The sequence below is a fragment of the Rousettus aegyptiacus genome, unplaced genomic scaffold, assembly GCF_014176215.1.
Source record: "Rousettus aegyptiacus isolate mRouAeg1 unplaced genomic scaffold, mRouAeg1.p scaffold_m13_p_7, whole genome shotgun sequence".
In the NCBI taxonomy this organism is placed as follows: domain Eukaryota; kingdom Metazoa; phylum Chordata; class Mammalia; order Chiroptera; family Pteropodidae; genus Rousettus; species Rousettus aegyptiacus.
This window is the reverse complement of record NW_023416310.1, coordinates 101,333,644-101,350,201: the sequence shown is the minus strand read 5'-3', so window position 1 is coordinate 101,350,201 and position 16,558 is coordinate 101,333,644. Positions and strand designations below refer to the sequence as shown.

The 16,558-nt window shown below is 53.8% G+C and overlaps 1 protein-coding gene and 1 pseudogene across 6 annotated transcripts in view; one reads left to right on the top strand and one right to left on the bottom strand.

Moving 5' to 3' along the window:
* Nucleotides 1-16,558, top strand: part of JADE2 (jade family PHD finger 2) — a 49,148-nt gene that overhangs the window by 24,714 nt on the left and 7,876 nt on the right. For all 6 annotated transcript variants that reach the window (XM_016137665.2, XM_016137661.2, XM_016137662.2 and 3 more), the window contains exons 5-10: nt 2,539-2,699; nt 3,402-3,613; nt 4,780-4,947; nt 6,660-6,776; nt 7,938-8,402; nt 15,873-15,990. In XM_016137665.2, the coding sequence (XP_015993151.1) occupies nt 2,539-2,699; nt 3,402-3,613; nt 4,780-4,947; nt 6,660-6,776; nt 7,938-8,402; nt 15,873-15,990 (1,241 nt within the window). The remainder of the gene's footprint in view (nt 1-2,538; nt 2,700-3,401; nt 3,614-4,779; nt 4,948-6,659; nt 6,777-7,937; nt 8,403-15,872; nt 15,991-16,558) is intronic.
* On the bottom strand, nt 13,326-13,444 carry LOC118606334 (annotated as a pseudogene).

The following is a 16,558-nucleotide window of genomic DNA, read 5'->3' as shown; positions in this document are numbered from 1 at the left end:
ATCTTCTCATTTAATTACCATTTTAGCCCCAGAAAGTATGTATTACTGTTCCCATTTTATAGATGAGGAAGTTGGGAAATTCTGGGGAATTCCCTGCATGACCGTCAGGGCCTAGCAGGCCGAGCAAGAAATCATAGGCCACGGGAACAAGCCCTGGATTGCCCCATTGAGGCCCAGAGAGAGCCTTGTGCCATGATTATTCTACATGCTGGATCTGGCAGCCCACCTCCAGCTGCTACCCTGACTCACTCTGTCCTTTCCTCCTTGCCTGGTCCTCTTTGGCCCTTAGGCCAGTCTGGCCACCTCATGGTCTGAAATTTATCTGGGTAATGTGAATCTGTCTTTCCCCCAGATCAAGAATTGAGTGAGGGTCTATGCTGTTCCCTCAGTGTGGCCAAGAGACTCAGCCCAGGGCCAAACCAACCTCAGGTGTCTGTTTGGTCATTTAGAGTAGAGACTCCCCAGACTCCAGCCCAGCTATCTGACACCTCCTCTCAGCCGACCTCAGTCCTGCTGGTTACCACTGAGACCGAGGCCCTGGCCTAGGGTCATGTTGGTCCATGCCTGGCGAGAGTACTTCCTTCTTAGCCAGAGCCAGAGGAGGCCAAACAGATGAAGGTGAGAGGCCCAGGAAGCACAGGAAATGCCTTTTCTTTGTGAGCCCCTTAACCCCAGCTTCCTGGAGAAAGAAGAAACGTGATCTTAGCCCCAAGAGCTCTGGCCAGGTGGCAGCTGACCGACCACACAGGTCATCATTATGCCAATAGGTGGTGAGCATTTGGACAAAGATTACCCAAAACCTTGAGTAAGCACATGCTGGGGACACAAAGCAAAGTCACAACAGCAAAATCAGTCTGTGTTTTTAAAGAAATGTATTGATTCAAGTAAGAACCTCATGAAGAAAGGCAGAATTTCTTAGGACTAAGACTCTTTGTCTTGCTTCTATTTTGAATGACCTGTTAGTCATGCCATTGTCATCGTCTAAGGCCTTCCCTAAACTGGGCCTCTGTGTGGGGAAAGGTGGCACCAAGCCCTTTGCCTTTCTCCTTGCCCCCCTCAACCTCCTCTGGGCCTCCCTCCTGGCCAGTCTGCCTCCTGTCTCTATCCTTCCTGCCCCTCTTGCTGACACCCAGGGCATTTCCTGGAGCCCAGGAGCCCTCCCCATAGCTCGGCTCTGTCTCTGTGCCATCCAAGGCCCTGCCCTCCTCTCTCCATTCGGGCGCTGAGTCACAGCCCCTGGCAGCCCTGCCTCCGACCCCAGGAGGCCTCTCGGGCAAGTGAGGGGCCTCTCAGCCCCAGCAGGACTGGCCAGATGGAGGCCATGCTCTGCAGCAATAACCATGGCAACCGGTGGGGGGTGGGGGGAGCTGGCATTTTAACTGGCATCAGGAACTGAGGGGCAGCACACAGCTGAACCAAGAGAAGAAACTGCCCTCGCAGGGCAAAAGCCCTAATATTCCATTTCAGGAGGAGCAAAGTGACTTCTTAAAATATACACTCACATGTATATATTGCTCACTGTGTGCCAGGCACTGTTCTAAGAGCATTACAAGTGTTTATCCATTTCATCCTCACTCCAGTCATAGGAAGGAAATACTATTATTATTAGCCCATTTTGGGGGATGAGGTCACTGGGACACAGAGAAGTTAAGTGGATTGCCCAGAGTCACACAGTAAGTGGCAGAGTGAGGCTTTGCTCCAAGCTGAGGGAGGGCCCACCTGGACTGTGATCCTCGGACTGTTGTAGGTGCATCTTTTAGTATCCAAGGGAGGAGGCTTCCATCTTGGGGCGGGGAGCACTGTAGGCGGAGACTCGTGGCTCAGGTAACAGTTTTTCTGGAGGAAGGGCTAGGTGTGTGAGTAACACTGTGTCCTCTATAGCGGTAAACCTTTTAAACCTTTAGACCACTCTGGGCTGCAGTAGTGAAAACAGCCTTACCCCAGAGGAGACCTGGATTCAGTTCCCCTCAGGCTGTAGGTGAAGGAGGGCCTAAGGCTTTTCAAGGTATGGAGACACCCCTGGCCTCTCTCCAGCCTTAAGAATTATGCTGAAGGACCTGGAGCCACCTAGCTCTATCCCACTTGTCCCAGAGTGGCTGGCACTGGGCACTGCCCAGGATAGCACTTGGGATGCTTTCCACAGTTCTGGGCAGGACATATCCAGATCTTGGGGCTTCTGCTAAGACCCAAGTGCCCTGGTGGGAGGGGAAGTAAGGGGTGTGCTCTGGGCAGGATGGAGTTTATGGATTGCGCAAGGGTTGTGGGTCAACCCCGCTCCTATCCCCAGCTCTGCCCCACAACCCGTTGGTCTCCTGCCCTGCTTAGTCACAGTCATCTGAGACTGCAGGGTGGGCAGGTGGGAGGAGGAAGTATAAGAAGGGAGAGGAAGGAGGTGGGCTCTGCTTGGCACCAAAGTCTCACCTCACTTGTCCACCAGCTTTTCACCTGGGCTGGCCAACTCACTGGAGGCCCCCAGACCTAGCGAGGGTAGCAGACTGAGGGTCCCTCCCCTCATGACTCCCCCTCTTGATTTCCTAGGATCCTCCCGCCGCTGGAAGGCCCCCCCTCCCAAGTGTCCCCTAGCAGCTCTGAACTTGGCGAGGGCTCCCAGCCTGATTGGCCAGGGGGCAGCCGCTATGACCTGGACGAGATTGACGCCTATTGGCTGGAGCTCATCAACTCGGAGCTCAAGGAGATGGGTAGGTGACCTGCCAGGCCGAGAATGGGATTGGGGCAGGCCAGGCAGGTTTTGCTCCTTAACCCCAGCATCCTCACCCTTAGAAGGGCAGAGGCCACAACTGGGCTTTGGCACTGAATGGATCTGGGGAGATGGTCCCTGCAGCACCACTGATTGGAGAAGTTATTTGGTATCTCTGTGCCTCAGTTTTCATAGGTGTCAGGTGAAGGGTGATAATAGCATGTAATCTACAGAGTTCTTGGGAATATTGTTAATAAGCCTGCCTGTTACATAAAGAGTGAGGGAGCACACAAGTGATTCTAGGATGACAAGTGGGGTTGAGTCGAGTCAACCTCCTGGCTCAAACCCACTAACATGGTGAGGAAAGACCAGCTCTGTCATAAGCAGCCGCCTTCAGAGATCCCCCCATACACGCAGCACAAGCAGTGGATTCCCCATGGAGCCAGCCACATCCCAGAGATTCTTCCATGTTATCTGCATGTTCACGTGTGTGTGTGTGTGGTCCCAGCCAGGCTGTCTGAAGTCAGAACACAACAGACCCCCTTTGAGATCGGAAGGTCCAGCCCATTCAGTTTTCAGACAATGGAGCTTAAGCCCATGACAGTACACGCATTTGTCCAGGTCATAGTAGGGGAGTGCAGACCCTCCTGTACATCTGTCCTGAAACGCGGGCTCCTCACACCCTCCCCTGCTGTCCTCACAGAGAGACCAGAGCTGGACGAGCTGACCCTAGAGCGTGTGCTGGAGGAGCTGGAGACACTGTGCCACCAGAATATGGTGCGGGCCATCGAGACCCAGGAGGGGCTGGGCATCGAGTATGATGAGGACGTTGTGTGTGACGTGTGCCGCTCTCCTGAGGGTGAAGATGGAAACGAGATGGTCTTCTGTGACAAATGCAATGTCTGCGTGCACCAGGTGGGCAGGCCCCTATGAAGGAGGGCAAGGGGGGAAGAAGGGGCTTGGCCTGAGTACCCTGAGGAGCCAGGGACACCCAGGGCCCCTTGGTCCAGCTCCGTCAGGCAGACTTGAGTAATTATCCATTGGATGGTGTTTCTGCCCTCTCCCGTCAGCCTCCCTCAGACTTTGCCTACTGAACACACTACTCCGCCCTCCTTCTCGACTCCTCATTGTTCTGAACTTACGGAGAGGCAGCACAGTGTAGTGACTGAGAGCAAAGCCTAGAGCCAGGCTGCCTGGTTTCAAATTGTGGATCTGCCTTTACAAGCTCTGTGGCTTTGGGCAAGTTTCTTAACCTCTCTGGACCTCTACTTCTTCAACTATATAAATAAAAGTAAGTTGTGAGAAGTAAGTTACTTACTGTGAGTTATTTTCACAGAACAATATCATACAGGCTATAAGTATTTGTTACCATTATTGATAATTATAAACTGTCCTTCCTGATCAAGGCCCCCATCTTGATCTTGGGTCTAGGGCCCTAGGTCTTAGGCATCTCTGGGCCTTACTGCAGAAGAAGACCTGACTGAAACACAGTGGACCTACTTTGTCTCTGACTTTGATGCCCCTGCACCTACCCACTGCTGCTTGAGTAGCTCCCGGGGAGCTCCGAGGGGCTTCACCTAGCTGGCGAGTGGGTTGGCAGTACTCCGTCATTCATCCATGTCCCTTAGACACAGCCGCTCTTAGGTCTATCAGTCCTAGGCTTGACCAGGAGGATACCTCTTGGCAGAGATCCCTGTGGGAAAAAAAGGTGAAAGCTCTGCTCTTTGTCCTCAGGCAATATATATACAGAATTTGTACTCAACTCGAAGCAGTTCGTGGACACTTCTGAGGTCCATCATCACTCATGAGAAACCTCTGCCTAAAGTGACTGTCCTCCCAGCAGAGGGCAGACCTGAGCCCTTTCACAGGACTGTGAAATGGTGACCTTTCAGGCACACAAAGCAGGCAAAGAAGAGCCTTTGCTTTATAACCTTCGGGGGAGGTCTCCTTGCCAGAGCCTGGTAACAGTGTAGCTTCCTTGCTCCTACCTGGAGCTTGGGCTGGAACCATTCGTAGTTGACCACTGACTCGATGCGGTTTGGCCAATGCCTCTGATACATGACCCCCTGCTCTCTCCCCAGGCATGCTATGGGATCCTCAAGGTGCCCACAGGCAGCTGGCTGTGCCGGACGTGTGCCCTGGGTGTCCAGCCAAAGTGCCTGCTCTGCCCCAAGCGAGGAGGAGCCTTGAAGCCCACCAGAAGTGGGACCAAATGGGTGCACGTCAGCTGCGCTCTGTGGATTCCTGAGGTGGGCAGACATGAGGGTGGGCAGCCCTGGGGAATAGCCATGGGGAGCAGCCCTGGGGAAGTGGGTCTGCGTGGAACTCAGAACTCAAGTAGCACGAGGTGATGGGCCACATTAAATGAGGAGATCTCAGGTGTTGAACTGGGGTACAGCCCACAGGGAACTTGGCCAGTGGACTTTGGCAGAACTTGGGTTGTGGTTTTCATGGGAAAATGAGATTATGGGCTCCTGGGGGATCCAGTGGTAGGTCAAAGCTAGCTCCAGGGAAAGCAGGTTGAGGGTACCCCAGCTAAGCAGTGGTTCCAACCAAAGTCAAGCTGCCTGTTTAAAATAAAATAAGTCAACTGACTTTAAAGGAAATCGGGTAGTGAGTCTTGTTAAAAGTTACATAGTCTACGGCCATGCCACTCTGAACAAGCCCAATCCCATCTGATCGCTGAAGCTAAGCCAGGGTCAGGTCTGATTAGTACTTAGATGGGAGACCACCTAGGAAGACCAAGTGCTATAGGCATAAAAAAATAAAAAATAAGGAATTGTAAGATGACAAGGTTCTTGAAATCTGTGAGATCAACCTAGGGTTGTCTCGTCTTAATAAAAGAAAAAAGTTGGGTAGTGGGCCTGCTGCTGTGGCTGTGGCTGTGGCTAGATAGAGGGGTGGGCTTGGGTCAGTGAGGAGGGACTGTGGATGACAGGCTGGGCCCACTGTGAGTTATCTAAGACCCTGGGCTCCCAGAAGGCATCCCATTTTATTTGAAATAGGAAATGCTGAAATTTACTGGAGTTCTAGCTCTGGCCCTACTGTGTGCCATGACCTAGAATGAGGCCCTGCTCCAAAGCTGACTGTGCCTGGAAGCAAGCCAGGTAGCCTTGTCAGAAGGCCTCACCTTCCTGGGCTCCCAGTCTGAAGGTCTTTGCTGAGACTCACACTACAGGCTTCTGTGATGATGGCAATTGTGTCAGCAATAATCACTTGCTCCCTGATCAGCATCTTGAAGGCTAAGACTCTCTCTGAGTATATCCTGGGCTGGACACAGCAGGGCCAGAGAGAACCAACAGAGAGCCCACTGTGGGGGCCTTTTGATTCAAGATCTCTGGATAGGGGCCCTTCTTCCATCCTCAGGCATGAGCAGTGGGAGGACAGGTTGTGCCCAGGAGATTTGGGCATGGTCGTAGGCCTGTCCACATAGGAGGGGCTAAACAAAAGCACATTCCCATTGGGCAGGAAAACCCTGAGGCCTCAAAGAAGAAAATGCTGCCTTGGGGGCTCTACTTGCTGCCCCTGAAACTAAATACAAGTTATAAGAACTCCAAATGTGCTATTACAAAGGCTAGAGGTACAGAAGAGAGGGGGACCTTGCATATAGTCATTCATTACGTGTGTACACACACACACACACACACACACACACACACACACACAGAAGCATCTCTGTCTTGAGTGCCACATAGTCATAGGCACACACCCTTAGTCAATTACACACACCGATGTGCATTTTGCCACAGTCACAGGTAATGTAAGATTTATCACAGGTAAGCATACACTAATGTGCTCAGCCTAGCAGTCAGCTTGGGACAGTCAGGAAGGACTTGGAATTTAGGGACTCTCCCTCTGCCCTGTCTGCCTCCTGCCTGGTTTCAGCAGAGAGCCCCCATTTGGGCTCCTTGGGGCAGGCTGAGGATGAGAAGCCTGACACTGCTCTCCATGTCCCGCCCAGGTCAGCATCGGCTGCCCCGAAAAGATGGAGCCCATCACCAAGATCTCGCACATCCCAGCCAGCCGCTGGGCTCTGTCCTGCAGCCTTTGCAAGGAGTGCACAGGCACCTGCATCCAGGTACGTGGCCACTTCGCCCCGCTGCTGCTCCACAGCCTGTGTGAGAACCAACTGCCAGCACCTTTCACCGGCCCCCATGGTGCTGTGCACACAGCCACTGCTGAGCCAAGGGGTCAGAATCCCACTGGGAGACATTCCCCCATCCCAGTCCCTCTAGGCACAGGGCGCAGGCCTGAGAGCCAAGGCTCACCACCGCGTTACAGGCCTGAGGACTCTCACTTCCCCCAAGAGCAAGTGTCTTTGGGGTTAATAGATATATTGACCGCACTTCTGACCAAACTTGACCTGTGGGAGGGCCAGGAATCAAACTTCCTCCAGTTAAGCTACTAGGCTCTCCTGATAAAGGGCAGGGCTACGCGGGTCTGTCCGCGGCAGCAGTTGCCAGATTCTAGTGTGATCAGTATTACCCGGAGGACTTATTTAAACACAGATGGCTGGGCCTACCCACAGAGGTCCTGATTCAGTAGATCTTCAGTAGGGATGAGAATTTGCTTTTCTAGCAAGTTCCCAAGTGATACTGATGCTGCTGGTCTATAGGTTGGGAGATGGGGCATCCTCTCCCTCGTCTCTCCAAGGAACAGTTGTCATTGCAAACACCAGATGTGCCTCCACCCATTTGTGAGACTTTCAGAATGGCTTGTGAGTGCAGCAGAAAGGGACACTTTAATAGTCAGATGGGTTGCTGCCGAAACAGTTAATAGCTGCAAGCAGCCTCCATCCAAGACTGGGCGGGAGGGGAGGCCCTGGTTGGCCCTGTCTGCCTGGGCAAGAAGGGAAGGAAGGGGTCCAAGTCCAGCCCCTCTTTCTAGAGGGCAAAGGAAGAGGTAGTGACCCATCGTCAGCCTCTTTTCTTTTGTCGCTTCTGATTTCAAAGTCATTTTGCCCACACGGACGTGCAGCTTGCCCCAGAGGGGTTGTCCAGTCATCTGATTGTTGATCCCCCCCATATAAGGTGCTAAACCCTGTTTCCTTTCCATTTCCCCCTCCCCATCTGCCATAGCTTTCTCCTTCCAACCCCGCAGGTTGTTGGGAGCCCTTGCCATTTTGTTTCGGGTCTCGCCAGCATTCTGCATTCTGCATTCCCTGGGGGATGCCCCACATCCTTCTTCCCTCCTGCCAGGGCTCCCTTCATGCCTGACGTTGCCCTTCCTGTCCCTCCAGTGCTCCATGCCTTCTTGCGTCACAGCTTTCCACGTCACATGCGCCTTTGACCATAGCCTGGAAATGAGGACTATATTAGCAGACAACGATGAGGTCAAGTTCAAGTCATTCTGCCAGGAGCACAGTGATGGCGGCCCGAGGGGTGAGCCCACGTCTGAGCCTGTGGAGCCCAGCCCAGCTGCCGAGGACCTGGAGAAGGTGACCCTGCGCAAGCAGCGGCTGCAGCAGCTGGAGGAAGACTTCTACGAGCTGGTGGAGCCGGCTGAGGTGGCCGAGCGCCTGGACCTGGCCGAGGCTCTGGTTGACTTCATCTACCAGTACTGGAAGCTGAAGAGGAAAGCCAATGCCAACCAGCCGCTGCTGACCCCCAAGACCGACGAGGTGGACAACCTGGCACAGCAGGAGCAAGATGTCCTCTACCGCCGCCTGAAACTCTTCACACACCTGCGGCAGGACTTGGAGAGGGTGAGTGCCCCTGCTTCCCACCCACCCACCTGCCTGGCGGGCCATCCTGGGAGGCCTTCCCTCTTCGCTTCACCACCCTGGAGCAGCCATGGCTCACCAGGACTGCTGTGAGCCCACGCTCGGGCTGAGGGCCTCCAGCTCTCAGACAGGGTCGGGGTAGCAGGAAGGGTGGGGGCGGGAGGATGGCACTAAATATCCTGGCTCCAGCCAGGGCAGAGGACAATGCCACCTACATCGCAGATACCACTTCCTGGGCAGCCCAGCCTTCTGTCTCATGTGGCAGGATCATCAGGTACAGATGCTTCTGAGACCAAAGCCACTGCCATAGTTGTCCTCAGGCCAGCCATGAGTCTCCACCCCTGGGTCTCCCCGACTCCCAGGTCTCCCCTAGTCCCAGGTCTCCTCCACTCCTGGGTCTCTGGTGCAAACACCTGCTTTTACTCCTGATGTTTTTATCAGATCTGACCCTGGCTGGGCTATGTGGGGAGACCAGAGGGTGGGCTCACTGTTTTAATCATGGATAAATATGCAAAAAGTAGACACTCTCAGCCCCTCAATGAGCAGATGAGGAAACTGGGGCTTAGAGAAGTGACAGAAAGCCTCAGAGGACTGTGTGTGTTCCAGGGCTTGAGATGAATGTGGAAGGGGTTTCTCAGAAAGAGGGTTGTTGGCTTATTCTCTGTTCTGTACATTTCTCGGGTAAAAGCATCCTCTTATCAGTCCCCAGACCTCTCTACAGCCTTATTAGCTGGTACAGGTGCGCCCAGGGTTCGAGGTCGTCAAGGGCTGGCATGCCAGCCAGCCGGCTGAGGCCAGCTCCGGGGGTCTAGGCAACCAGAGCTGCCACAGACCCCTCTGGCTGAGGGGCTGAGCCCTCCAAAGGCATGTGTGAACTAGCCTACTCTTTTGCCAGGAAAAGTCTATGTAGCTTCTTTGAGCCCAGAAGGGCTCTGTCAGAATAAAATGCTGCTTCTCCAACAGCCACTGAGCTGGGCTATTGGCCCCAGCTGGGAGGATGGTGAGGGAGTACACAGCCCTGGCAGACTGAGGAGCGGAAGGAGTCAGCAACCTGTGTTGCCAGGCCGACCCACTCCAGGCCTGGCCTTGGGGCCTTTCACAGCCATGTGTGGGTGACTTGAATGAGTGAACAAAGCCATGAGCTATGCCACAGGAGAGGCTTTCTGCAAAGACCTATGACTATTGGTGGCCCTGACCATGGCCCAGAGCTGAAGGCCGAGAGCATCCCTGTGACTGGGCACCAGGCCAACTCGGGCTGACCGCATCTGGGAGGCGAGGCAAGGCAAGAGATGAGGACCTTGGGTAACCTGGGTTTGCATCCAGTTCCAGCACTTCCCAGCTCTGTGCCTTTGGAGTTTCAGTTTTCACTTCTCTGAGTTTCAGTTTCCCTGTCAGTAGAATGGGAATACGGATGGAACTGGCCTTGAGACCACAGTGAAGATAAGGGACAGAGCTAAGCACGGTGCCCTCCGTGTTTGTGGTGATTATCGTTGCTTCTCTGGCTCATGGAAGGGTGGCCTGCTCGGACGGCGGGCTCCTTGGAGGACCGACAGGCAGGCCCAGTGCCAGGACCTGGGGGCCACAGGGCATCCTCCCTGGTTGATTTGTCCCCAAGGCCAGGTGGTGGGTTTGCTGAGTGAAGGAGGAGCCGGGGCCATGCTGCCAATACCAGCATAAAATCCCATTTTCTGTTCAGCCTGGAAGGTGTGCCTTTCTAACATTTCAGCCGTAAGCCTGCCCTGCCGGGCAGCTCTGGAAGGCATGGCCACTGCAGCCTCCCAGAGTTATTCACAGCTGACAAAAAAATTGCAGCACTGACATCAGCCCGACAAGCTCAGCTGGTGTCCCCTAGCAACCAGGAAGGCAGTTCGGGCTGCATAAGGCTTCGCTGCCTGTGGCCCTGGATCTGGTTACCAGTTTATTCAAGAGCCTGACTTGGCTGGAATGAGGCCAATAAGGACAGGGGCAGCTCTCAGACCATCCCCACTCCAGAGGTCAGTCACGTAGGAACTCCCCCAGGCCTCATTTTCGGTAGCTCTCCCAAGAGACGAAGAGCCTGCCACCCTCCCCCCACCCATCCACTTGTACCTTCTTCCTTGTCAATTGGTGACACCTCATCGATTGTCCTCAGTGTCTGGACTGTGGTCTGCTTGGCCTCCCACCAAAGCCTACCTTGTCCTGGGCAGCCTCGGCTTCCACCATTCTCTCTGGCTTCTCAACCCCCCATAGCTCTCATCTCTGGGACTTTTCTTAGCCATTAGTACCCCACCCCACTCAAGCCCTGTCACTGCTTCCAGTTACTCCCTGTCCCCAGATCCCCACATCCTCCTCCTTAACCACAGCCTCCTATTCTCCCTGCCCAGTCGCCTTCCAGGCCCCCCACCCTTCACTGTCCCGTTTTCCTCACTACCACCCCATCTGGCGTTAGCTCACTGCCTGTGCTCTGGCCCCTGCGTGGAAGCCACACCCCTGGCAGAGCCTCAGCCAGAGGGAGCCACTCTTTGCCCACCAGGAGCGATTCCACAGCAGTGAGCAGGCGGGTCCCCCAAGATGCCTGCCCCCCAGTCTTGGCAGGACCTACGCCCGCAGCATTCTGAGTTCCCCAGCACACCACCTGTCTCCGCTCCTGCTCCACCTTCCTCAGGGCTCCCCTTCCTCTTCGCACACAGCCTCGCCTCCCGTTCCTCAGACCAGAGCCCTCCAGCTTCCTGCCAGGGGAGTCCTGTGTGTCTCTCCTCCGCTTTTCCTCCGGGCTCCCCCACCCCTCCTCCTCAGGGATCCCTTCCCAGCCCACACGCGCAGCACACGGGCTGCTCTCCTATTCCTCCTCTGTCTTCAGGATGTCACAGCACCTGAACCTGTTTCACCTTCTCCCATCTTCAAAAGCAGATCCTCTCCCCATCTCCATCGCCCCCATCTCTTCTTTACTGTCATCCCTTACTGCTCTCACTTCCTCGCTTCCCTCTCTGGGCACGCTTCTGCCACAACCCTCTTCCAGAACCTTCCACCAGGACCAACAGCCTCCAACTTCCTGTGTCCAGTGGTTCCATCTCTATTCTTATCCCCTTGGCCTTCTCAGCAATATTTGCCACTGTCTGATGCCCTTGGTGTTTACAAACTCTGGTGCTCATACCAGATCCCCTCTTGGGTTCCTCCTTGTGATCATTCACCACGCTAGGCCTGACCTCTCAATACTACATCCACCCACTGCTTTGCTCCCTATCAGGAAGCTGGCTCTAGCCCACACCTTCCCCTGAGCTCCAGCGTCTCATGCCCAGCACACCCACAGGTCCAAGCCTGCTCCTCCTACAACCTCTCCATCTCCAACCCTGGTCCATTCTAGCGTAAGCTAACTGGCCGGGAGTCCTCCCTGCCCCTCCCCCTTCTCAGCCCATATTCCAGGTTCTCTCTGCAAAACTTGTCGATGTGAAAACAACTTCATCAGAATGTTAAACTGCTTTTTTTTTTTTCTTTTTTTAACCAATCCCCACCCTAGTTTGGGGGGACTTTTCTACTTGATTCATTTCTGTACTCTGATTTTTTTTTTAAGAGAACATTTTGTCTTTGTAATCAGCAAAAACAATAAAGACAATGTAAGAATCCTGATAGCCTGGGTGAGCTTCTAAGGTAGTATTAATAATTTGTCCCCCAAAGCCGCCATAGAAGAGGAATCCTACAACATTTAGTAACAGACGGCTATGTTACCAAGAGTCTTGGGAGAAATTAGACACATCATTGATGATTCCAGCGTGAAGTGGGAATAAGGAGTCACATGTGACCAGTGTACCAACCAGAGAATGTATCATTTGGGTTCTCACAGAAAGAAATATTCCTCTTACAAAGCAGGAAACTCCAGACATTACTGATTGTGTAGTGTGCCCCAATCAGGAAAAAAAATTGAGCATTTACCTGGAATAATATTGTTTTTGTAATATCTCATTCATGTCCACCATTATATGAGACAAATATCATCAGAATTTCTAATAGGATCAAAAAATATGCCAGTAGAAGTTCTCATATTTTCTTCCTATCTGGTGATGAACTATTTATATTTAACTCAATGGCCTGCGCAGCTCACCCTGGAGGCCCCCTGGCCTAGGGCAGCAGTTCTGATCGCACTGTGCTGCTTGAGATGTGTATCTGAGGGCCCCACCCCCAGACAGGCCCTCAAGCCTGGGAATCTGTGTTTTTCACCAGCCACTTCAGGGATCTTGGTATCAGTACTCATTAGGGCATGCTTTAGGATCCCTTCCTCTAGAGTTTCAGATGGAAGACAGTATGTACCCAAAAAGCTGTGTGTGTATTTTAATAGGAAGTAAATAAGTATAACTCACAGTTCTTCTGGGGAGAAGTCTGCAACTCAGAGCCTCACCTCATCTGGCCCTCACCCTTAGAGAGGTTAGGTTTAAAGGGTGAGGAAACTCCCCTTTAAATTTTTCAAAGCTGGACCTCGACTGATCTGTTTTTAAGTTACATATACTGACTTTTGTTTTGAGATCTCCAAAGGAGCCATGAATCCATCCGTCTCTCTTCATCCCCACTGACCCTATGCACACTGGGCCATGTGACTGCCAGGAAGGAAACAGACCAGGCCACGGGGAGAAAATATTGGTCTGCTTAGATGCAGTGGACAGGGAAGGCCTTCTGAAGCTGACATTTGAGCCAGGACCTTAAGCATGAGGTCCAGCCTTGGGAAGAGAGGGGCGAAGAGCATTCCAGGCCAAGAGATGAATATATTCCAAGGCCTCAAGGCAGAAGTGGGCTGGGTACCGAGGGAAAGCGGCTGGGGGACAATGCAGTTGTGGCCTGGAGGACAGCGAGATGTGGACTCTGAGATGATGGTGGGTCAGGTTGAACAAGGCTTTGGGCTGTGGCCTTGGTGTTTTCTTTTTCTTTCTTTCTTAACTCCTACAGCACCTGGTATTTCAGGGTGGTCTCTCATCCAAGTACTAACCAGGCCCAACCCTGCTTAGCTTCCAAGATCAGACAAGATGGGGCACATTCAGGGTGGCATGGTCATAGACGCCCTGGTGTTTTCAAGTGTACAGGAAAGAAACTATATTTGTTTCTTAGGGCTCCTATGACTGCGTACTACAAACTTGGTGGCTTTAAACAACAGAAATTCTTTTTCTCACGGTTCTAGAGGCCAGAAGTCGGCAAGGCCGATTCCCCCCGGAAGCTCTGAGGTAGAACCTGTCGCATGCCTCTGCCCCAGCTCTGGTGGTTGCCAGCAGCCCTGGGCACCCTTGACTTGCAGACCCATGGCTCCAGTCTGCCTCTGTCATCACTTAGCATTCTCCCCGTATGTGTCATCACATGGCCTTCTGTGAGGACACTAGTCGATGGATTTAGGGCTCACTCATAGCCAGTATGACCTCATCTTAATTAATTGCATCTGAGGTTCCAGGTGGACATACATTTGGGCAGGGGCCACTATTCAACCCGGTACAGAAGCCATTAGAGGATTTGCATTTTAAGAAGATCGTTCTGGGATAGCAGAGGGGTCCGAATGGATGGTTGTCCAGGTGAAGGTGATGGGGGTGATCAGGAGGCGAGGGAGCTGATGGCGAGGCGTCACTCCCTGGGAAGGACTGACAGGGCTTGCTGATGGGTCAGCTGTGGAGCAGGTGAAGAGGAACCGGGTCCTTAAGGATGGCTCCGGGGGCTCAGCACTTACACGCCCTGCACCCCACCCCTGCCAAAGTTCCTGCACAGCTCCACTTGGCCTGGCTCAGTCAGGCCTCAGCACCTGGCACTGGCCACAAGGCCTCACTCTGCCTCTCTCCTGCCTGGCCTTACTCTGGATTCCTTGTCCCCAGCCTGTCCCCTTCTCTGTGATCAACTCCCACTTGGCCTGGCTGCCCCTTTCTCTAGGGGGCCTTCCTTATCACCAAGTCTGGGTCAGGGCTGCCTGATCCTGTCAGGACTTGGTCAGTGTTTATCTGCCCAGTTGGGCAGCAGGCCCTCAGGAGAAAAGGGCCCAGATGACATTGCTCACCACAGAGCCCAGCACCCAACACAGCATGAGTTCACAGAGCCACATCCTGTGCTCAGGGATGTGTGGGAGGAGGTTGGTTGGCGGGAAGTCCTGAAGGAGTCATGGGCTTGAGAGAGAGAGTCAGGCAGTGCCAGTATGCCAGAGCAAGGGCTCTCAGGCTGGGCCACTAGAAGGGCCTGGTGCTCACAGTCTGGTTTAGACGCACACGCCAATGTTGAGTGCCACTGAGAATCCATGCAGAGCCCGTCCTATGGAGGCTGAGATTGGAGCAGTCATTCCAGGGTCTCCTTCGAAATGAGGCCCAGGGCGGGGAGGAGGCTGCCCGTGCCTACAGAGAGGTCTGATCACTCCCAGACCAGGAAAAATGGTGGTCATGACAACGGGCCAGGGGCCCTGCAATGCACAGGCCACCCGCCGGCAGCTTAAGCACAGGAAGCTTGAACTCACCCTTGAAGATGGAACCCAGCTGGAGACAGAATATTATTTTTAGCTGGAAAAGACCTTGGTGTGGGGCTCAGGATTCCAGTTCAGCAGCTCCTGGCCGTCGGTCCCTGCTGCTGGGGGTCCTGACCTGAGCTGAAGATGACACCAGCACAAGGAAATGTCTTGAGGAAGGGGGCCTGATCATGGCCCAGAAACGTGTTGTACCCTGAGAGGAGCCTGTGAGGATGGACACACTGGGGAACAGTGGAAAGGGAGCAGTGTGGCCTGTCCTTCGGGGTCTTCCAGACCGGCTGCACGGAGTGTTCGTGCCCCACGAGTTCTGCAAACGTGAATCCCAGGCCCTAGGACACTTTTCCTGGCTGGCCTCAGAGAGGCCCTTGCCCTTCTTCATGATGAGTTCTGTCTCTGGCTGAGCGGGCTCAACCGAGGGGACATGGGAGCCTTGACCAGAGCAGGCCTGACTCAGGTCCTAGTGCAGCAGGTGTACCCAGGTGGGTTGGAGACTGCCTGTCCTAAGCTGTTCCACTGGAGCTCTCTCTGCACCATGCACCGTGGTCTTTTGTGTCTCAGGGTGGGAGGTGGTTTTGCCGTGATGCTTGTGGCTAAAGAGTTTCTTTGGTGGCAGAGAGGCCTTGGTTGGGAGGCAGAGGGATGGACTTGGTGACGTCGTGAGAGTCTCAGGGCACTGTGTAGTGTATGTAGGGGAGAACAGCATGGCTGACTGGGCCGGGAAGTTAAAGCTGAGAGGAGGAAGGTGGCGTCACCAGCTAGAGCTAACCAGATGCTCTCTCTGCCCACTCTGGCTCCGCCAGGAGCCACAGGACTAAAGCTGTACTTGGCCCCATGTTTTGGATCAGAGAATTGTGGCTTAGGGCTGAGGGACACATTCAGGGTCTGGGAATTGATTCTCAGATGCCCTGGGCAGGTTAGGCAGTGGTGGCCCCCAGAACTGGGAGGTCAGGGATGGTTACCCTTGAATAAGGTGGAAAATCTCTCTTGTGCTTCCTCAGGTTAGAAATCTGTGCTACATGGTGACAAGGCGCGAAAGAACGAAACACGCCATCTGCAAACTCCAGGAGCAGATATTTCACCTACAGATGAAACTTATTGAACAAGATCTGTGTCGAGGTAGGCCTTCCTTACCCACCTCTGCCACCGTTGGCATGCACACGCTCAGAGGCCTGGGTTCCAAGGAGGTTGTATCTTTGGGGCCTGGTGGGGCGTGGTGCAGGGGCCACTGGCTCCACCCCTACCCTGCATCCTCTAGTTAGGAGGCCAAGATGCATGTTGTTAGGCTAGGAGCCAGAGATTGGAATGTGGGCATCAGGCCTGCCCTCAGAGAGCTTTCTGGTTCATTGGGGACACCCAGGTAGTGCCAGAGCCATAGCAGTGCAGGAGTGACTTGCATATGAACAGGCGCACACCAGAAGTCCCAGTGTCTCTCTGCCAGTGCTGGGGCAGGAGGGGCGAGCCTCCCTGACCCCTGTGCACCTGCGTGTGGGTGCTGAGGAAGGCAGCTGCCGCAGAGGCAGAAGAGGACCTGTGCGTTCTTTCTCTCTGCCCTCATCCTACAGGATTCGGGCCTGTGCCATCAGTTTTTTATCTCTCTTCTTCTTCTCCGGCCATCCACATGCATTTAACAGATCAGGAAATCAGAGGGCAGCAGACCTCTGCAGCTGTTTTCATCTGAGTGTGC